The 23,914-nt window shown below is 37.3% G+C and overlaps 1 protein-coding gene across 1 annotated transcript in view; it reads left to right on the top strand.

Moving 5' to 3' along the window:
- Nucleotides 1–3,979: 3,979 nt before the first annotated feature.
- The window catches only part of LOC117394415 (alpha-catulin), a 120,020-nt gene continuing 100,085 nt past the window's right edge, over nt 3,980–23,914 (top strand). The window contains exon 1 of the mRNA XM_033992664.3: nt 3,980–4,464. Coding sequence (XP_033848555.2) covers nt 4,369–4,464 — 96 coding nt within the window. The 5' untranslated portion in view covers nt 3,980–4,368. The remainder of the gene's footprint in view (nt 4,465–23,914) is intronic.

Below are 23,914 nucleotides of genomic sequence, written 5' to 3'. Positions count from 1 at the left end.
AAGGGAATGAGATTAGGTTTCAAGAATAAGCATTACAGCTTCGTGGGCTGCAGCTATAAATTACACAGCTGGAATATACCAAGAATAAAGACTGCTAAATTAAAAGCCTCTGGGTTATTTTTGAAGTAGGGTGACTGCCTTATCCACTTGCCATGTGCATCTATTTAGGGTTTCCTCATATATATATATATATATATATATATATATATATATATATATATATATATATATATATATATATATATATATATATGGTGTAGATACAGATTGGATATAGGCACAATAACAGAGCTGCATGATCTGCTTGAGTATAATTTAGAATCACAAACAGCCCGCAGTCACACCATACCTGTACCTGTAAAGGTTACAGTAGCCATTCATTTTCATGCAACAAGTGCCATCCAGACAACAGCTGGGGACAGATCAGCAGGCATCTGTCAGTCTTCTATTTCAAAGATACTGACTGATGTCACAGATGCACTTTTCCGTAGGGCAAGGGAATAGGCCTCTATGTACTATTTCCAATTTGGGATGTGGAACAAAATAGAACCAAACACATATGCTATCAGTTGTCTGGTGTCCCAAATGTGCTCAGTGTAACAGATTGCACACATTTTGCAATATCCCCAGATTCAAAGAATGAAAACATCATCATTCTTTAACTGTGCAAGTTTTATGTGATGCTCAATGTATTATCATGGATGTAGTTGCTACGTACACTGGCTCATCATGCCACGAGTCATTTGTTGTGGAGAACAGTGCCTTGTTCAGAAAATTTGAACAGAGGCTTATAAGTGGAGGCTGGTTAATTTTAGGATATATTAAATACATAATTAACATATTACCATTCAAAAACATATGTTAATGTTTAACATTTTTATTATGATTTTTCACAAACATACATAAACATTCAGATATTGCATGTAAAGAATATGAATATTACTATTGCATCAGAGAATACTTTGTGATATTGAAATCAATTAAGGATTTTTTTTCTATAGGCATGCTGTATTATTATTATTATTATTATTATTATTATTATTATTATTATTATTATTATTATTATTAGTAGTAGTAGTAGTAGTAGTCGTAGTAGTAGTAGTCTTTTATATTTTAGCACATAACACTGTTTTGCTGAACAAAACAGTGTTATGTGCTAAAATATCATCGAGCAAGCTAACCTTAGGTGGCTAAGAATGTATTTTTCCTTTCTTTTTTCCCATTGTTGCAATGACTTGAGTGCTGTCTTGTTGTTTTCCAGTTAAATGGAAGTCCAGACTATTGAAATGTGACTAATTTGCTTATTAAGGAACCAGAAAATCATGCAGTAAATGATGTTTTTTATTTTTATTTTTAATGATCTGAAATAAGAGTAGTCTAATGTCCCGAGCAGCTACTCTAAAATGACGTTGTACCACTATTTCTTTAAATGTATACTTAAAGACAGCTCACATTACTCCTGCGCTGGCATCTCTGCACTGGCACCCAGTAAAATACAGGATTGATTTTAAGATTTTAATGTTAACATATAAAGCTCTAAATGGGATGGCTCCAGATTATTTGACAGAGATGGTGACTCCCTATGAGCCTCGACGGGTATTGAGGCCTGCTAGTTGTGATCTTCTCTGTGTTCCAAGGGCGAGGCTAAAGAGGAAGGGAGCAGCAGCCTTTTGTGTTCAAGCCCCTCAACTCTGGAACTCCCTGCCTGAGTCAGTTAAAGTGCTCCCTTCCTGGAAATTTTTAAGTCCAGACTCAAGACACATCTTTATAACTTAGCCTTTTAATTTCCACTTGTTAAGCTTTTTTGTAATTTTTATTGCATTTTTTTAATTATACTGCTCTGTTTTTAACTGTCTGTAGTGCTTTGAACCATTGTGTATGAAAGGCGCTCTATAAATAAAGGTTATTATTATTATTATTATTATTATTATTATTATTATTATTATTATTATTTTTATTAACTGGGATATCGGAAGCTGGAAGCAGAACAATTGTGTTAGCGTTAAGCATTTACCCGCTTTTAAAACACAAAAGTTTCAGTGAAAACGACGACCGTAACATAACATTACACACTTTATTATTATAAAATGAGACAGTGGAACAGCATTTGAGTTTGTTATAAACAGTGCCTTGCTTTTAAAATACTTGCATTACACATGTTGTATAATGTACTTTAAGAATGCTATCTCGTTGTAAAGTAGCCCAGTTGCTGCCTCTTTTTTTCTCATTCATGATGCTCATTGGGACAAAGAATGTTCAATGTTGACACAACTTTGCCCCCCCAGCATTTTCCTGACATGACGCCCCAGCTGAAGTATGCAGCCGATTGTGATGTCACCGATTTTAATGGAATTTTGAGAGGTGCAGCTGGTATTATTTTTTTAAAAGCAGGTGACGTCAATCGTGCTCACATGGAGAATGCAGCACAGTACAAACTGAAAGCAGCAGAGTTGATGTCATAGGCTTATCTGTTATGTTGTGGAATACAGGGTTAAACAGGCTCCCTGATTGACTGAATGACCCTGAGCAGTCTATAATAAGAATAATAAGACTGCTTTATAAATGGCATTGTCAGTGATGCCTTAGTATCCAACATAATGCAGAAAGAGCTTTACATGATAATTGTATATTAAAGATAAAGACATCAGTTCAATATATGAGCAGACTGCGTAGAGAACCTGCATATAAAGTGTTACTTGAGAGAAAAGGAGAGCAGCTACAGCACTCATTACAATCACCGCATACTTTAAAGCGAGCAGCACCTAGTCTTACAAGAACTACAAGCCAGACAATACTTTGGAATGTAGCAACTATTTGCTAGATCATATCAGGGATGCTGAATCCTTGGATTTCTTTAAAACTGATTTGTAAAATGCAGTGTTAAGGGTGAAAGTATTAACATGTCCTGTAATGTTCAATGGAACTAACATATACGAGAGAAGCACGTGTTTGTTTGATATAAATGAACAGAAACGCTTGAGTCATTGGAAATGCTTTCAGGATTGACTTACTGAAATGCCTATTCAACTTGTGCCTTCAGGCCTGAAGGAAACTATTGTGAAATGAATTCCTCACTATCCTGTAGTCTTTCCCCTAATAATATTATTAACAAAGTATATGAGCAAATAATCATTTCATCTGAGTATTACCATCATTTAAACAATTAATATATATTTTGTAATTGTATTTGTAAGGGCAGAAATAAACCAGAGTCTAATATGAATGATAGATGTTTGATTTTCATACCAACATTGCTGTACAGTTTGACAGTCAATTTTGCCAAATAGCAGTGCAGCTGTAACAATATTTATAATTGAGGCCCCTCGGTGCTACATTGCTCTCATTATAGCTGTTTGTTTAACCCCCAGCCTGTTTAGTTGAGTGATGACTGGTGTGGGGATAGAGTGCATTAATAATTCAGGTTACAGTTTTGATTAAATTACAGAGAGGCCCCACATGCAAACATTATTATTTATTAAACGCTTGGCTTTATTTCATTTAGCCTGATGATTTATTCCCTGTGTTTTACTTTTTCTTCACAATACTGAGTCTATGCATCTCCTCGTGGCGTCATTACTCCCACAACACAGGGGGAGACAACAACATTAAATACCGGCAATATGTAGCAAACACTTTTCTGTTAATGGGCAGCCCCTCATACCACCTGGTCATTTGTTTTGCAAGTGGTATCATTACATGCATTCTGTAATATAGAAAAGCAAAATGACTAAATGCAGCTTAAGAGTGGGGACGCAGAAGTGCACCAAAACCTTTTAAAACACATTGTTAAAAGTCTAAAACAATAATAAAGAACACACACACACACACACACACACACACACACATATATATTCGCGTTGTGAGTTTGATTAATAACAGCAGTTGGGTATAATGGAAATGTTAAGTTGTTATATCAGTGTATGTCACGTTAATGTTAGTGAGCGCTAGTGTTAAATCGTATGTGTCGTGAGCGTGGTTGAATAACAGTGTTAAATGGCACAGAGGAGTGTGTTGCCGTGTACAGCTGTGTGTCGTCAGCAGGGGAGAGGGAGTGAGGGAGTGAAGGAGCTGAGCTAGTCAGTCACTCACCACTCGGCAGGTTCTGGGCTGTGCAGTCTTGCGAGCTTCTTGTTGCTGCAGTCGTAGTGCAGTTTTCAACACACTCTGCAGTTGAATAAACTGTGCACTAAACGCACGTAAAGAGGATACGCTGAATGCGTGTAAATTGAAAGTATTCGCCAAGAACAAGCCCAGCCTAAACTGCTACGGTCAGCAAAATCTACCGTCCCCCCTTTTGAAACGGATTGGAGTAAACTGAAATTGAGAACTGTGTGCTGCAGCAGGAACCACATACACACATCGGCGGGAATGGCTTTATCTCCGTGCGGCAGCAATAGCTTTGATTCCGGGCTAGAGATCAAAACTCGCTCGGTGGAACAGACCCTCATCCCGCTGGTTTCCCAGGTAAGGTCAACTCTTTCTGTGTAAGTGTGATCAAGCGGTATTTATTTCCTGTAATACTGTGTTAATGAATGTACGGGTTGGTTTGTAAGGCATTCCTGAGCAGGGTCTTATCAGTTTCAGGAATATAGCACTGCAGTTTGTGCGACTAACACTTGCAAAACTTGTATTTTATTTCATGTGTCTGGAAGGCAAAGTGGTAGCATAATGGTGTTTACAGAGACTTGACCAGGCTACACTGTATCAGCATGTTATTACTACTATAGCCGGGGGGGGGGGGGGAGGCCGCATAATTACATTTGTGCAATGAGTGGTTAGAATTTAAAACAAGTCATGTTTTACATAGCAAGGGCAAGCACATTCAGCGAAGAGGACGCGCTAATACACTTTGTATTGCACCAATAGACGTTCAGATTCCATCGCACTGAAACTTTCGGAGTTGTTTTCTAACTCTACCTTTCGGTGCCTGGGACCCGGATCAGAGAAATATCGGGAACAGCTTCTTTCTTTGTTTTTCTTTTGGAAATGCCATTAACCGCGAGACAGCCGCCACTACGGCAAGTGCTCTCTTCATCTGTAAAAACGGACTAAAAAAAGGTCTGGGCTGACAACAGCGCGTTGAGAACGTGAACTCGGATTGAGCACTTTCTCACAGAAGTTGTAGCAAAGTTTTATTCCTAAAAATACATTGGAAAGTTGTCTTTAGAAATGTGTTTTTTTTATCTGAAATTCACGATTTCAGATTAAAAAAATAAAATAATAATACACCTGAAACTAAAACACGTGTAGAGTATGTGTGTGTGTGTATATATGTGTATATATATGTATATGTGTGTGTGTGTGTGTATATATATATATATATATATATATATAAAGCGTTATGTAATTCATTTTGTGATGTGAGATTATTTTAAGTCATTTGAACTTGTTTGGAAGTGCGGGGAATTGCTAGTGTTGTGCTGTACGAATTCTAGATATCTAGTTAGAATTCTAGCTAGTTTGAGGCCAAAATATTATGATAAGTGTTATTGTTGCATAGATGCTTCTCATATTGCTAATTATGTTTAATGAGAACAGGCGCTTTGTTTACATTGTATTAGGCTGCGTGCAATTACCACGCTTCGAGTGAAGGTTAAAAACTTCAATTTCGGAAAAGAAACGTTTTGTCATTTATTAGACAAGTATGTTCAAGAGCTGAAGCGTAGACTGCTACAGTATATGAGAGGGGCGTTATTTTAAGCGTGCTTCTGTTCGTTGGGTTCAGTGTATTGCTATTTATGTTTTTGTTTACAAATACAGTTGAGATAAAGACTTGTGTAAAGTCGCAGAAACCCGTTTGAACTGCCTTGATCGTGTGAACTTTTTCCATTCTGAATGTTTCCTTTGTTTAATTACTATAAACGTGTGACCATTAGTCATGGTTTTATTTATTTATTTATTTGTAATTCCGTGGTTGGTTAATTCAGTCAGTACTGTTTAAGCGATGCTGTACAGCTGCATTAGCCCAGCATATGTGATTATTGCACTAAGGTAAGGAGGCTAAAGTCAGCAGTTGAAGTAATACGCGCTATGATTTGGTGCAGAAGGTGTACAATAAGTGTATGTTGCCTTTGGAATACCATACCATATGAGCCATGTTTTTGTAGCTGATCTTTCGCAATGAGTTTGCCCGCTGGGATTACCCTTATTATTAAGTGTGATGTCTGGTTTCTGTACTGCACCCTGAAGGGTGTGCATGTATTGGGAGAGCAATAGAAATGGGGATGATTTTGGGGTAGATTGTTATTTATTGGGAGAGCAGTGGAAATGGGGACGGTTTGGGGTGGGTTGTTATTTATTGGGAGAGCAGTAGAAATAGGGATGGTTTGGGGTGGGTTGTTATTTATTGGGAGAGCAGTAGAAATGGGGATGGTTTGGGGTGGGTTGTTATTTATTGGGAGAGCAGTAGAAATAGGGATGGTTTGGGGTGGGTTGTTATTTATTGGGAGAGCAGTAGAAATGGGGTGGTTTGGGATACAGTATTATTTTAATAAAAGGGGCCGCTATAATTCTGTAGTTCAGATGGTTGAAGGAGTAGGTAGAAAGCAACACGTTCTTGCTCACTTCCACTTAACCACTGCAAGAATAGAGATACAATAAACAGAAGAAAATACCCTGATTAAGAATTGTCAAAATATTACTAAAGATCATTTTTAGCACTGTAGTGATACAGTGTATGGTGTTCTCTCAATATATAACATAGCCAAGGTCAGCATAGAGAAAACTCCAACACCGCTGAACCCGGTTACACATGAGTGCTGTTTTAATGGATATATATATATATATATATAGATATAGATATAGATATAGATATAGATATAGATATAATATATATATATATATATATATATATATATATATATATGCTTTGAGTTTAGTGAGATGCTTTTACCCTCTAAACAGAAAGTAATTTACCTTACCATTGTAAACCCCAGTGAGAATTGTACTCGGTATGCTAAGAGTGTGCAGACCAATAATAATAAAAACATACTGTAAGGATGAAACTGACTTCTGCAGCACTTTTCTCTATTGGCAGCCAGTCTTATCACAGTACTTGTAAGTATGTAAGGAGAAATAATCCTTTAGATGAGTGGGACATGGGGCTTATCAGTTTTAGTCAGTGGGTGCATTTATTTACAGTTATCAGTATTATTGTTTGCTTCTTATAATTCTTATTATGATTTTTATAAGACTGATATCAATTGCATACAGCCGTGCAAACTATTTCCAACGCTGGTAACATAACAGAAATTGCATTATGTGTGAAAAATAATACGTTTATTGCCCTTTCAACCAGTTACCTGCAATTGGTTTCATTACACAGAACAAGCACCAGCAGTCCTGCATCTTGTGTCCTGCACACCCACATCTGATGCAGGTTAAGCTGTCGATTAGGCTTTCTTCATGGGCACTACAGTAGCTGGTGTTTCTTATTTGAAATCATCAGTCCAAGAGCAAAGGTTTACAATTACCCCTGCATAACAGTAGGTTAAAATACTCGGCCACTGCCCTGTTTAAGAGTAAAGCATTCAGAAGACACAGCGCCTTTGTAACTGCATGTATTTTAGTGTCCTCAACAGGATTTTAAGCAGGGGTTGGCACCATATCGACTGGTGACGGACATTTAAAAAAAAAACAAAAAAAAAAACATATTGTCCACGGACAAACAAAATGGAAATTATATACAATTCCATACGTGTGTGTGTGTATTAGACATATTCACTGCCACAAACACTGGTAACTCTTGCCATGGACATGCGTGTCCATTATGGACAAGTTGCCAACCCCTGATTATAAGATAAGCCAGATTTTTTTGTTTTGTTTCTAGAACCTGGAGCAAAATCTGTGTCTTGTTTGGAATTTGCATTATAGTGCAGCACACACAAGACCGCACTTGCAGGCAGCCTCTGAGACTTAACAGTCGTGCAGCAGGCAGAGGCTGTGTATGAACCAGTGACGCTGTTGGTCCCAAGTGACGTGCTTAACTGTGATACAAAAAGGAGTGTTTTCTTTATTTCTTTTTTCTTTTCAAGCTCCCATGTAGAGTTCAGTAGTATTACTAAACAAAGCAGCACAACATTAATGACTCTTTATACATGGACTGTTATAAGTACTACTTAAAATAAAACCTTTATAGTTATGGGTTATTAAATCATGTTTGGTCACTGCTATATATTTTGTAATCATAGATGGCTAAAAAAAACCACTGCACCACTGTATTTCAATATGAAATGAACATGGGGGAAAAAAATGAAGTAAATTGTGTGGAAAAACAACGGTTTCATTAGCATGTTGACCAAACGAGCAGAACCGCAACTTATTTTTGAGGAAAACAGAAACATTACATATGGAACACCGAAGAGAACTATTTACAATTTTACATGCTCAGGCCATGTCCATTACTTTCTATGGCATTCTGTAAAACAGTTCCTGTGTGGCACAACACAATGGATAAAATCTTTCTTTCTTTCTTTCCTTCTCTCTCTCTCTCTCTCTCTCTCTCTCTCTGGTCTGTAGCTTCTCTAGCAACCTAGCTAGGCACTGAAATACACCCAAAGTGCCGGGTCTGTACTTTTAAACAACATGGGTGGTTTTTACGTTGCCTGAGTTTTATCCACTTATATTTCGGTGTGCCACCACAACAAAACGAATGGGGAATGGTGTTTTTAATGTGTAACCCTTAGCTCAAAATTAACAACATTTGTTAACAGCTAAAAAAGGGACCCTTAAAATAAAGCATGACTGAAATCCCCAAAAGTAGGAGTTATGTTTTCATTTTAGAAACTGCTGTACATATTCTGGCACTTTTTTGTTCGGATAGTTGTACCTGTATTCTGCCCTTTTTTGCCACCGCCACTTTTTGCTTCCTTCGGGAACTGCGCATGCTCTTTTGCTACCTGTACACATTGCGCATACTCAACACACCTACTATGCCAGAAATAGCTACCCAACCCAACCAAGAGACTAAAAAGATTTAGGAGGGCGAACAATTGATACTTTAATTTCTGTGACTGTGTGAGAATATATACCAGGAATGAAACCCACTCCAGTTTGATTGAAACCTGTAAAAAGAAATATGTATGCATGAGTTTTGAAGTGTTGTGGTGACTGTTTGTGTGGATCGCAGACAATAGGTGCACATATGCTTGGCAGTGACAAAATCTGTTACAAGAGAGTTTATTCATTTTAGGCTCAGAATAATATTTAGTCAAATGAAAAGGTTAAAGTTGCTGGATAATATTTTTAAATACTGTTTTAGTTTTGAAGATGATATCGGCGCTCTGTAGGTTTGGATAGCCCTGGGCGCTGCCATTTGGAGGGTGTGCGCAATGTTGTAAGGCTTTAATGTGGCCGGGAGCAAGCCCAATACAAGTACATGAGAGAATGATAACATAGGGTGTATGTTTTTAAAATAAGGAATTCCAGTCAAAAGGGGAAGTGAAGGTGCTTTTGCTTATTGCTAAGTGTATTGGACTAGTCCAGGGGAGGGGCTAGTGTGAGCAAAGGTATACTGGGGCTGACTCATTCAAAAGGGAGAGGTGACAGCCCACGGTTTGATATTATAAATAGTTGGATTTTAGTTTTTTTTCTTTACATTTATTTTTGTAACTGTTTTTTTGTTTGGGCCTGAAAATAAATATTTCATTTGCATTTCAATTGCTTCTCCTGTCTGATTCCTGCAATACATCAGCCACTTGACCACACTATCTTACAGACAGTTAATAATATTATTAATTTTTAGATTGGAAAATATTGCAGCTGTTTATATAAGTATCTGAAAAAAACATTCCTAAAAAACTACTCGATAGTTACTACACTGAAACTAAGCGGCTCAGATCGCTCAATTAAGTTAGTTAAGTATGTTATACTTTTGTGACAATTCCTTTATTATTCACATTGCTCTTTAAACATGGAAAAGAAAATTGTAGTTTTTTTATAAACCTGGCAATTTTTTCCCCCTTGCTAAATCCCTCCCCTAGGATTGTAAACATATCACGTAAGGATTTGGTTTTGCTTTGCTCTGCATAGTTTTCTGTGAATAATACAATATTAGAAAGTTTTTTTGTTATGTATGAAGCAAAGAGATTGGCATTTTCTGACCTTAAAATACAACTTGCCACAATTCACTACATAATATACAGGAGTGGCATGTTCTGACCCCAAAATACAACATAAAAACCTATTTTTTATGTAGGGATGGTGTTTTCTGACACTGCAGTATGATTTACCATAATTTACCACCTTCCTTTCCTACAAAATATGCAAGGGTGGCAATTTCTGGCAAGGTGGCAAATTTTGGCAACTGTATCTGCCACAAATTGCTACCGGTTGCAAATTCTGTCAGGCTATGAATATTAATAAATTAATGCTTAATATGCCTTCAGTGGGTGGGAAGGATCTATTCCAAAACCCACTGTACAGTTTAAGAGAAATGAAACCAGTTTGTGCAGGTAATGGAGCATTGCTGAGTTCTGAAGTCACAAAATGCTACAAACATTATCATTATTTTAAATGGAAAATAATAGGCCAAGGAAAAAACTGGTGGGCTGCTGGTAAAAAAAAAAAAAAAAAAAAAAAAGTCACGAGCAAGAAAAAATCCTCTTTAGTTCAGATCATTGTGAAGGAGGTATCTGAGGGGGTTTATAAAGCAAGTCAAAGAGACACATTTATGACTCGTACTTGAGCACATAAACGACAAGGCCTACAGATCATTTGTTTTACTGCTTTTTCTCTTCCTGCAAGTGGAGCAGATACAGGAGATTTACTGTACTCTGGGGGACCCGGCCAAAGTTATAAAAAATGCTAACAGCAGTTTATGAAGAAACGTAATTGTTTCCCTGTTTTTAAGGAGCGAGATTGCAGAAGTTACATTTTTATAGCTAACAGTATCATTTAGGGGTGTCCCGATTTCAAACGGTGAACCGCAATATTTTTTTTGACGATACAATTATCGATACAGTGACCCCTGTATTGATACACTTTAAAAAAAAAAATAATAATAATAATTTTGTCTGTGAATATAAACATGAGCATGCATTAATTAGTGTCTACACTGATAATTAGAGAATGTTATTTATTTAATGTTATTTATTAGCGTGTACTCTAGCAGCCTCACCTACCATTCACTGTGGGTTAAGGGTGTTTTTGTAAAGCCCGTCGGATGCTGAGCCACGTTTTTCCTTACCTTTTAAAGATAACAAATAACTTAAGTTTTATATATACATGTCGTATGCTATTTAATAGAGAAAAGTGTAAAGTATTGCATGCGGGCAATAAAAATGTGCATTATAAATATCATATGGGAGATAGTGAAATTGAAGAAGGGAACTATGAAAAAAGACCTAGGAGTTTATGCTGACTCAGAAATGTCTTCATCTAGACAATGTGGGGAAGCTATAAAAAAGGCTAACAAGATGCTCGGATATATTGTGAGAAGTGTTGAATTTAAATCAAGGGAAGTAATGTTAAAACTCTACAATGCATTAGTAAGACCTCACCTAGAATATTGTGTTCAGTTCTGGTCACCTCGTTACAAAAAGGATATTGCTGCTCTAGAAAGAGTGCAAAGAAGAGCAACCAGAATTATCCAGAGTTTAAAAGGCATGTCGTATGCAGACAGGCTAAAAGAATTGAATCTATTCAGTCTTGAACAAAGAAGACTACGCGGCGATCTGATTGACATTCAAAATCCTAAAAGGTATAGACAATGTCAACCCAGGGGACTACTTTGACCTGAAAAAAGAAACAAGGACCAGGGGTCACAAATGGAGATTAGATAAAGGGGCATTCAGAACAGAAAATAGGAGGCACTTTTTTACACAGAGAATTGTGAGGGTTTGGAACCAACTCCCCAGTAATGTTGTTGAAGCTGCCACCCTGGGATCCTTCAAGAAGCTGCTTGATGAGATTCTGGGATCAATAAGCTACTAACAACCAAACGAGCAAGATGGGCTGAATGGCCTCCTCTCGTTTGTAATATATATATATTTTGTGAACGAGTGGTAGTGTAGTGCTTGCGGTCTTTGGCGTTTCCCTCTCAATCACAGTGAATGGACAGACTCTGTAGTCAGGTGCGTACTCTTTATTTACAACAATCACCAATATATTTTCAGTAAATACTTTTATGCCCTGTACGGGCCATTAGCTATCTCACTTCTTCAGCCCTCACTATACTATTTCTTTCATGTTTAAACTCCCTCCGCTGTGGAGTACACTGGAACTGCAGGTAAGTTGAAGAGTTCCCTCTGCTGTAGAGAACTGGAACTGCAGGTAAGTTGAAGAGTTCCCTCTGCTGTGGAGAACTGGAACTGCAGGTAAGTTGAAGAGTTCCCTCTGCTGTAGAGAACTGGAACTGCAGGTAAGTTGAAGAGTTCCCTCTGCTGTGGAAAACTGGAACACACAAGAAAACCACAGCTCCCTTGTTGGATTAGTCCTGGTATAATAAGGAGAACAAATGGTGAGGGAAGGACTGTCACCCCTGGCAGATTCCAGGAACGACTGCAAAGCGAAGCTCTCTCCTTTGCCAAGCAGCACAATATTAAAACCCTGAAACAGCAAGGTTTGAACAGAATAAATCCCATAAACTTTTTATAAATCCAGCGTTCTGTGTCAGTGTTCTTTGTTAGTCTCAAAAGCCCTGCACTATGTTGCAGTTCAGGTGTGCATCCTATCCCTGTCAGTCGTGCATCCGCGTTTGTTTCACATTCCGTTTAGCACACCGTTTAAATTATCTTTCTCTTGCGCTGTTGTCGGCGCTCACAGAGTATCGTTCCAAACATACACCCGTAGTCACATTAAAAGTTCAGGAAGCACGTACGGGGGAAAAAAAATAACAAATCCACACGAAGAAAAAATAAAAACAAAACGTCTCATCCAGAGAACAGCAGCTCACCCGACACTCTATCAACAAAATGAACAAATCGCCCTGAGGTCGAACAGGACAATCCAACTGGTGCTCCCCACGATCACCCCCAATTGTTCTGCCTGGACTCTTTTTTTTTAAAGGCCTCTAACCCCACCTTCCAATTTAACCTCGGCCCCCTGGGCCATGTAGTTTCTATCGCTGCGGCGCCATTCCTTAAAGGCGCCGCTACCCCTATCTTCACAATATATATATATATATATATATATTCAGTTTTAATGCATTTAGCCCGCTTGTCAAATTTTGTTTTACTCTCTTATAAATATTAATATTATTTTAGTTATATGCCCAAACATCTTTAAAGGTGAAGAGCCTGCCCTAGGCTTATTTGTGAACCCACATGAACCCGATAATGCTGATCCTGGTGAAAAGCCTAGCCTAGACTTAACTTTAAACCCACATGAACCTGATAATACTGGTGATGATGCCTACCCTGCTCCCTGTGCAAAAAAAGAACAGAAGATTCTGTTTCTGCTTCTTGTGTACATGCAGATTTGTTTGGAGCATCTGAGAGACCAAAATTGTGTTCTGCAAAAGCAGCAGCACCTTTACTTCTCAATGGAAATCCTCTAGACTGGTGGAAGGTTCACAAGGCGGAATATCCATTGTTAGCCAAGCTGGCAAAGCGTTACCTGTGCATCCCAGGGACCAGTGTCTCTGCTGAAAGAGTTCTCCACTGCTGGACATGTGCTAACAGCACAGAGAGGGGCACTCAAACCCCTACATACAGACTTGTAGATCGCTTAGTGTAGGTTTATTTATTATTTACAGTATTTGTATTTTAGGTTTATTTATTATTTACAGTATTTCACTTTTTTTCCAAAAAATGTATTTGAAAAAATAAACAGAAAACAAAAACAAAACAGTGAAGCTTATTTGACCAAAAGTGCTTTTCCAATGGGACAATTGTGTGATTTTTATGTTTTATGCTTAATTTACGGTATCGTATTGTGAAGACACTGCCAATACCCAGGCCTAGTATTGTTATTTATTTACATTACTGTTCAATGAGCACGTGTGTGTGTGTTTGCAGTGTGCTTTCTTTGCTGACAGGAAGGTGCATAAAAGATATTTGGGCAGGGAGGGGGGGGGGGGTATAAAATGACAAGGGAGGGTATAACAAAGCAGGGAGGGGGTTAAAATTCTCCCTGCTAAAAACACGTGGAAATGTGTTTTATTTAATTCATTATCACTTGCACCTGGCTAGTATTGTAAATTAGAGCCAGGTGCAGGGTATTTAAGGAGAACAGTTATTTTCTTCATGGCTGCTGTGTGAAGAAGGTATTGCGTGAAGCCTTTTTGTTATTTGTTCAAAAACTGTGTCTTTTATTATTTGTCAGGTAAACGGCTTAGCCGTCCTGCAAGTTAGTCAGGGAACCTGTAAAAGTTTTAGTTAGTACTTGAATAGAGCTAGGTTTTGTTTTATTTTTGTATTATTAAAGTGTACGTAAAAGCTCTTAAAACAAATCTGTGTCTGGGTCTGCATTGAAAGGGGCGAACGAACCGCAGTGAGTGAAGCCCGGTTTACAAGGGCTACAACAAATCAACCTGTTTTTGTTATGGTCTGAGCAGTTTAATAAAAGCCTGAGAAATTCAATTTTAAGCTATTGTAATTGTACACCTCCAGTCTGAGACCTTTGGGCCATGTCGCACCCCCAGGTTACCTCTGTAATTATGCTTGTCTCAGGAACGCCCTATAGTTTTGATAATTGAAGAATGCTCAGATTTGGAGCAGCCGTTGACTGACGGGTAGTATTTAAGGAATGTGGTGCGGTGCGGTGGGGAGGGGAGGGTGAAGCAGGAAAAAATGCAGATAATCCTATTGAGAGAGCCATATCCAGATTTGCTGAAATTGGCTTAAACGCTAGTAACAAAAATGCTTTAGCGCACGTCATTTTATTATTATTTTTTTCCTTAACTTTTTCGCGTGCCTGTTTATGGTGTTTAGAGTTGTTCAGGCATTGTTTAGGAGTTGTTCGGGAGTTATTGAGTTACTGCTGTTTTTTTTGTTTTTTTCTTCCTATATCCGTCTTTACCTGAACCATTCGCAATGACTGCAAACACCATGAAAGAGAAGGGAAAGGCGAGCATGTAGCTAAATACACTTACAGTTAAACTTGATTAGGATATTCTTTATTGAAGGTACAGTATCGGCGTCTGGAGATGCCCTTCAGTCTGTCCATATGTGCCTTTTTCTGTAGTTGTGATGTTGTTTCCTGATATTGTCAATACCCTAGTTGCCTTGCAAGTTGTTTTCCATTAACGTGGTGTAGCATATGTCATACAGTTTGTTTGGACTGATTGAAAGCAACTGCACTAAAAGGCAGGATATAAAAATTATGTTATAGGTTATAAAGCTGACAAACCATTGCTGTTCAGCCTGTACCACAACAAGCAGTATAGGAGGAGAGAGAGACAGAGATGGAGAGGAAAGGGAATTGTGGAATAATCCCCACTACCTTGGGGTACCTTTTGACAATGCAATTTAGTGTGGTTCTTGAGCTTTGAAATGAGGTTGTATAAATGCCATTGAATATAGATAGATATGTTGTAGCGTACCTCAGTTCCCGTAGGCAGGTGCATCACACAGGGCGAGGCAATTCACACACACAAGTTAACCGAGATCGCTACAATATATATATATATATGTATATATGTATATGTGTGTGTGTGTTTATATATATATATATATATATATATATATATATATATATATATATATATATATATATATAAAGAAAGTCAAGGGAAGGTGTGTTTGAAAACAAACATTGGAGGTATTTGTAGGCTTTTCGTGTCCTCGTAACCACACATTTCATTTGAATCTAATGTCTTTGTGATGTAATTTACTATGTGGCTAATGATGTAACGATCTACTGTTCCTTTCTATTTAAACCTCCAGCATGTCCATGTGGTTTCTTGTCTAGTTTAATAACATTTCCTCCCATTTTCCCATATACGTGCTTGCAAAATGCATACCTGATTTTGAACCTATTGCTGTGCCTATCATTCTGTTTGTAACTTCTATTTCCAAATATAAAATAACTATTTTCTAAAACTATCTTGATCCTATTTAATAATTCTTCCGTAGGTATCATGTTCTTATCTACTCTATTTTCCAGTGCCTCTTTACATGATTATAAAGATTCATGTCAGTCACACAAGCCTCAAGGGCCAGAGCAGCACAGAATGCATACTGTGTTTAATCACTCCTGGTTAACCCCTAAACAACAAAAATGATTAGCAATGCACAAACACAGAAACTAAAAACACTCCAAAGTTTATAACTAAATGAACAGTTTGTTGTTCAGGTTAAGTGCGCCATGCTGGATTTTACCACAGTGTTCACCACAGCTCTGGTTACAAAATGCACACAAGTAACTTTGCAGACATGTTTGGCTATCCTTTTAAATCAACGTTGATAAACTTATGTTTATACATCTGTAGCACACTATCAGCAATCCAATACAAAAAAGGACAATAATTATGATTTTTACACAATTTCAAGACCTTTTTATACCACCGTAAAACCACAGTGTCCTACCACTTCCGAGGAGAGAGAGCATGCGTCAAATCTGCACTTCTTTAAATAGCAGCACGCACTTCTCTCTACCCAGAATGCACCTTTAATGCACGATTAAATTGTAAAAAAACACAAGTCGCACAAGTCGTTTTTACTTATTTATTTATTTTCCTATGTTTGTTCTGTTCCTCGAAAGACACTCACGTTTCTGAAAACTGAATTGTGGAAGTCTAGCACCTACACACAAACCATTTTAAAAAGTGTTTACGTCCCACCCCTATCGCTTGTGATTGGCTAGGGAAAAGCTATCTTCCATTGGTTATAAAGAAACCCAGAAATGGCTGTCAAGACAGCCTGTGGAAATGCACAGACTAATCTTTTAAATTAAGGAATTATTTGCATTGTTTGTAAGTTTCTTAATGCATGGACCTGACATTTAAATGCAGCAACCTTGTAAAATTACAACAGCAAAAAACAGCAGTCACTAAGGTATTAGCGGATTAGAAAAAATTGCATTGTGTACTGTAATTTATAAAATTATAAGTCAACTCTGTAGTCAAACGTGTACAGTACTTGTTGGGATGTTAAAAAAAAAAGTTTTAGTTTACTGTTTAGAAGCATTTCAAGACAAACTTACTTTGGCAATTTTTTTTTTCTAGATTTCAACAGAAGCGATATTAGTTATTTTGGACATACACAATCCATTGATTTGTGAAACAACTATTGAAATATGTTTATAATGATAGAAATTAAATGCTTATATATGAGATTATCTGTACAATATTTTATAATTTTAAAATAATACAGACTTTAAATACCATGGCAATATGTTTATGTATTCATTCATTTTATGCATTAAAATAAAATTGTGCATTATAAATATCATATGGGAGATACTCAAATTGAAGAAGGAATCTATGAAAAAGACCTAGGAGTTTATGTTGACTCAGAAATGTCTTCATCTAGACAATGTGGGGAAGCTATAAAAAAGGCCAACAAGATGCTTGGATATATTGTGAGAAGTGTTAAATTTAAATCAAGGGAAGTAATGTTAAATTAGTAAGACCTCATCTAGAATATTGTGTTCAGTTCTTGTCACCTCGTTACAAAAAGGATATTGCTGCTCTAAAAAGAGTGCAAAGAAGAGCGACCAGAATTATCCCGGGTTTAAAAGGCATGTCGTATGCAGACAGGCTAAAATAATTGAATTTGTTCAGTCTTGAACAAAGAAGACTACGCGGTGATCTGATTCAAGCATTCAAAATCCTAAAAGGTATTGACTATGTCGACAACCCAGGGGACTTTTTGACCTGAAAAAAGAAACAAGGACCAGCGGTCACAAATGGAGATTAGATAAAGGGGCATTCAGAACAGAAAATAGGAGGCACTTTTTTACACAGAGAATTGTGAGGGTCTGTATCTATATCATTGAAATAAACAAAAGAAAAAAAATATTTTGTGCCTATTGTAAATATTCTGTGAATGTTAGTAGAAAAACATTACAAAATGCAGAGAGACTTGACAGGTTATACACAAAACTGAAAGAACATCAAGAAAAATCGGAATTCCACAAAGCAACAGTAATAGTTGACAATTATTTTGTATCTGATTAAACAAACTAAAACACTTGTACATCAGGAGTTGGATTCAGCGTATAGAGAAAGAGTGGAAAAAAACAGACAGAAGCTATTTTTTATCTTTGAATGACTCCCAAGTATTGCTTATTATAGTTGTACTCTTAATATCTAGCAAATGTGTTGCAAACTGCACTGAAAGGAACATTTCCTTAAAGTTTGTTATACATTTGTTGAGGTCAGGTGGGGTCACAGGGAACCTTTTGTGTATCTTGAAGAATTTAGTGAACCAGTCAAGTTACAAGTCTAGATCCGCCCCTGTTAATCACTAATTGATTGATTGTGTTCACTGTTAAATAAACCCCAAATCCTGCAAGTCATATGCTACTTTTTGTGTGTTTTGTGCGACGGGGAAGGGGCAAGTAGATTTAAGAAGGACAAGTAGATTTTTCTAGCATTTTGTCCCTTGGACAAGAAGTTTTTTTTCAAAAATTGCACACTCCTGAATTCAGGAATTGCACAGTACTGTACAGTAGCCAGTTAAGCACTGGTCACACACACACTGTCTAAAATGTTGGCAAATGCAAAACACAGGCTGCCTTGTCTTAGTACCTCTCCACTCTGGAGCTCTCATGCCTGCCACCCATTGCCGTCCATCATAAATTACCATGATTTTAAAATTACAGCTTTGGTTCCACTGCACACTTGGCAAGCAGTAAGAGATTGTAGCCCCACTAACTGTTCAATTGTGGAAGGACTGGCTTTGGCAGTGAATTCTATCCCAATGTGTTAAGTGATCTGGAAAGCAGAGCCTGATTGAATAGAGACTGCAATATGTAATACATTTGATTTGACTGTACCATTCTATATAACAGACGAGCAATTACCCATTCGTATTTGCCATCTTTCTCACTGAGGGATTTTAAATTGCACCGTTCTCTTCTGCCATTCCTAATGCCAGCAGTGCCACTCTTTCATAGCGATAGTCACAAATCATTCCTGGTCATAGTAAAATCAGTTCTCTTAGTTTTTTTCTAAAGATTTGCTTTGCCCTAGTGATTTCCCAATGGCATTGTGGGATTGTATGGGCCATTCTGTGAACATGTTAACGCAAAGTGCAGAATTCTAAAAGCAGAAATGTTCAGTCTCTTTGGTGACCCAGCTCCCCAGTGTTCTAAACAGTTAAAATGACTAAGAAATGTATATAATAACTATGAAATACGTACCTTTTCCTGTTAAGCAATGGTAAGTAACGTGTCATAACAGTAATTTTACCTGTACAATAGCATATAGAGAAGTGATTCATGTGTTACCTATACAGATGCAGGACAATACTTATCCCAAGATTTGCTAAACACTGAAAACTTTCAAAAGAATGACACCTAAATTTAATACTATATGCATACTATAAGCATATCAGGGCATGAGCTTAAGGTCACGAAGGGCAAGGCAGTGGTGCCTTTGTTGAGCGTGAAAATTCAGGGGCACCAAGGCAGTTCTAGGGGGCAGAAAGGCAAAACATAAATCCAAGCCAAGGGCACCAAGACAATTTCATACTCGCTCATAAAACAACAAAAAATAAATACAGAGAGCCTTGATGAAATGTTAATTTAAACAAACACACATCAATGGTTTCTGAGTTATTCACACACTAATTATTACAAAAAGAAAAATATATAGTCACTTTTTATTGTAAAAATAAAATGGTATGACAAATATCCAATTTAAAAACAACAAACTTTCATAATGAAAAAATACAAAGGGTAAATTTGGCAAAAAATAAATCTATATTTTTTACTAAACTCGGTCAGCCTGTTAACAAGAGCTAAATTCAGGTCGAAAAAGTCCCCTGGGTCGACATTGTCAATACCTTTTTAGAATTTTGAATGCTTGAATCAGATCACCGCATAGTCTTCTTTGTTCAAGACTGAACAGATTCAATTCTTTGAGCCTGTCTGCATACGACATGCCTTTAAGCCCGGGATAATTCTGGTCGCTCTTCTTTGCACTCTTTCTGGAGCAGCAATATCCTTTTTGTAACAAGGTGACCAGAACTGAACACAATATTCTAGATGAGGTCTTATTAATGCATTGTAAAGTTTTAACATTACTTCCCTTCCTTTAAATTCAACACTTTTCACAATATATCTGAGCATCTTGTTTTTTATAGCTTCCTCACATTGTCTAGATGAAGACATTTCTGAACACCCAAATTGGTAGATAATTATTAGTTTTACTCTAACCCTTACACCAAAAAAACCCCCCAGCAAGTAGCTATGTATGACATGGTTCAATTAGCAATGTATATACACTGAAGACATGGAAGGCGTTAGCCATTGCATTTTAAAGTATTGCAATTTTAAGCAGAGAGTCAGATCTCCTTATACCAAATATGACCATAGAATATGTGATTATGTAATAATCCAAACGCAGTGGAATGCAAACTGTGCAAACGGCTCTTAACATGTGAAGGCACAACCAATTTATGCAGTACTTGATGTAAGTTCACATTAATGTTATTATCGGGGACAAATTGTTGTGCACCCATGTCTTAACCTGAACATTAGGTAAATCCTAGAACACTTCACAGCCTCTTTAGACAGCTCTTATTCCTACTTTCTCTTTAAACATTTTTGAGTTAGCGTGGTGCTAATAGATGGAGAAATCACACAGTGACACTGTCCGTGAACACGTGTGATTGTACATCCCTGGAGGCGTGGTCATATTGAGCTCAGTCTAACAGCATCCCTCCCTCTGCTGCACTTCATTAACCAGTGATAGGTCTGTCTCATGACTTAGTGCTGGGAGGTGCACAGTAAAAAGAATGGCAACAATAATATACTATGATAATGTCCTTGATATCACAGCTGGGCCACTTTTTTGCGAACTACAGTAGACAGGAGTGTCATGTACAGGATAAGGTTCTGTTTTATGTTTTACATGCAAGGTCGTTTCTCACGACAAAAGTGTCTAAATGTCTGTCCAAAGTAACAGGCAAACAGGAGATTATTAAGAAAATGCTAAAACATTTTAAAATACTTTGTCTAAATCTTTGTCAGGGAATCTAGCTTCTTCAAAAAAAAAAAAAACCTTTGGGATTCCAAAAAAAATACAACCTGAACAGTAAGAAAACGTTTTCTGCATATTTTTAAACATTCATTTAATTATTTTATTTTTGAAATCTTAATTAAATGATGACTCCATTTTACAGAAAAAAATTGTAGACTAGCTTTGTACTTTCCCATTGGACTTTGTACCCTTAATGTGAAAATCAGTCTCATTTGTTACTATGGTAAACTAGCCTGGATTCCATGGCTGGCTGGACATGTGTGAATTGATATTCCTTATCCCCATACATAAGTTTTAAAAATTCTAGTCCAAAAATATATATATGATGATAATCATTACAAATTGTCTAGCTTTGCATTCAATTCCATGAATTTAATTTTAAATACTGTACAATTTGAAGGGCGTTTTCAATCTGCTCCATGCACTGCTAAACAATAAGCATTGTGTGGTCTTTCTGCTCGAAGGAAAGTAATTGTGCTCATTCGTATGACTCCAGTCTTCCAAACTCCTCCTATCCCCATTCGATTTGTGTTTCAGTGCTGTGGTAAAAACAATTCAGAACAATAGTGACATGACCCCCAGTGATATTACACCGGACAGTGTGGAACAACATGAGTACTACATTTTAATTTGGGACCCAGGGAAATGGCATTCCAATACATAAGGTCGGGTGTCTATGCAACCAAAAAAAGTTTACAGGCTGGGTCTGTGGCACAGCATTTAATTTAAAGAAGGTTACATGCTCAGAAACAAAACAGCAAAACAGCTACCCTTACAGAACATTTTCCACGGTGAGAGAAAAAATGAATTACTGCAGGCATGGAAAATACATATTGTTTGAGCTGAATGATGTCAAGCACTAATTTACTTGATGACAGTACAAAAGAAAACAATGTGTATACGTTTGGTTCTTAACTCAGCCTGAAATACACAAAAAGTGTGGTCTAAATAGCTACTGTATAATTAGGGCTTGAAGTTTTCGGTTTTAACAGATAATAACCGAATCGGTTTTTATTTTTTTTAATGGGTTTTGGCAACGTTATTTTAAATAATGTCAAACGTGCATTACTCTTTTTCTACATAAAGAAAACGGCTCTCAGAAGGCGGACAGTGTGCAAAGACATTGTAACTGACCAGTCATCAATTTTGTGCACTATGTAATACGCGTAATTTGCGTCAATATGTAATTTGCGTCAATATGTAATTTGCTTAGAAATGGGCTTAATGACCACGAACACAAACAAACCAGCAACATGGCGTTACGGTTTTATTCAGTCATGAACTGAAAAAGTTATAGGAAATATAAAACTGCTGTACAGCTATGCTTCTGCTAATGCATGTTAAAGTTTCTTGTGTATAACGACTGCTTAATTAGTGCAGATGATTCGGGTGGTAGTACTGGCTCTGTAGCTTCTTCTCCCATGGTATTCTTCAGCAACAACAAAACAAACAAGCAACACTCCGGCTTGTCAGCGTAAGGGGCCATACTCGCGAAGCTGTGTCCCCTTTGTACTGCGAAACTCCTCCCTGTGATCAACACGGCACCACGCTCTATGCAGTCGCCGCGCACAGTAGAGTTTACCAGTCTTGCAGCTACGCCCTCCCATCAACATGGCCGACTTCCAGTTCCGTCGTACCATCGAGTCCGCCCGTCCCTGTGAAGGTGTACCACCAACCTTACTTAGCGCCCTTCCCGGTTAGGAGATAGATTTTAGTACGCTATAGTCATTCGATACAGTGTGCAGAAAAAACAAAACATGAACTGTAGTGTGATAGATACACGAGCGGTAATGGGTGTAAAATTAAATCTGTTACTTCTCACAATTCTCGGATTCAAAATGCATCCACAGTTCTACATTGCCTGAATCCTGATGTAGACATCCTCACTTCAACACAGTAACTTAACGTTTGTATATGTATTGGTGAAACATACTGTCACGAGTGACTCTAAAACCTGTCTTCCCTTGTACAAGGTGTGAGCGAATGAAAGGTGTATGCGGCAGAGATGCATGGCTCTTTGATAGAAACACCTTAATTTCTTTGAAGTTTTCCCACTGATGATGGGAATGAGAATGTAAAGATGGGAGCCCGGCTAACAAGATTTCAGTTTTTTGCAGGCATCAGGCTTTTAAAGAAACTGACCCAAAACTGTTACCACTACTGGAAGCTGGCTGATCTTTGGGATACAAATTGAACATTTGTGAAACTGCATGTATGTTAAAATGTTGTAATAACTGTACTGTGTTTTAAAGAATATAAAGCCATACTAAACAAACTGTTAAAACACACTGTTCAGAAAAAAATGTTATAATGTACTCTGTATTAGTCTCTGAGAATATTGTAGGATTCTATATTCCTGTTTATTCTAGTATAACAGTAGAACTTCTTATTATAAGTCTGAGTAAAAAAGGGCGCTAGGTTGGGGTCGCGCTGACCAGAAATACCTGTGAAATTAGCTAAACTCTCATTAACTGAGAGCTACCGGTGCCAGAAAAGTTGTCTACAGTGTAAGTTTTTATCAGGAAGGTAGCGACTTTAATTGCTAATGATGTTTGTGAGCCAAAAACACAGAGACTTTTAGGTATTGCAACCCTTTTGACAGGATTATATTTGAAACTAAAAAAGCCAGTGTTGCATTTATTTGTTTTTCTGTGATAGAAAACAGAAGTATTTATTACTGCCAAACTTAAGTTTAAAAGTGAAATAATGTAATACAAAGCTGTAACCTAGTTTATTAACTTGGGCACATGCATAAAGCTACAAACTTTTTGTCAGTAAATTTACTGCAGGGTACCCCTCAACTCTACTAGCCTGAGTGAAGCAATA

The sequence above is a fragment of the Acipenser ruthenus genome, chromosome 3, assembly GCF_902713425.1.
Source record: "Acipenser ruthenus chromosome 3, fAciRut3.2 maternal haplotype, whole genome shotgun sequence".
In the NCBI taxonomy this organism is placed as follows: Eukaryota; Metazoa; Chordata; class Actinopteri; order Acipenseriformes; family Acipenseridae; genus Acipenser; species Acipenser ruthenus.
This window is presented reverse-complemented; position numbering and strand designations above follow the sequence as displayed.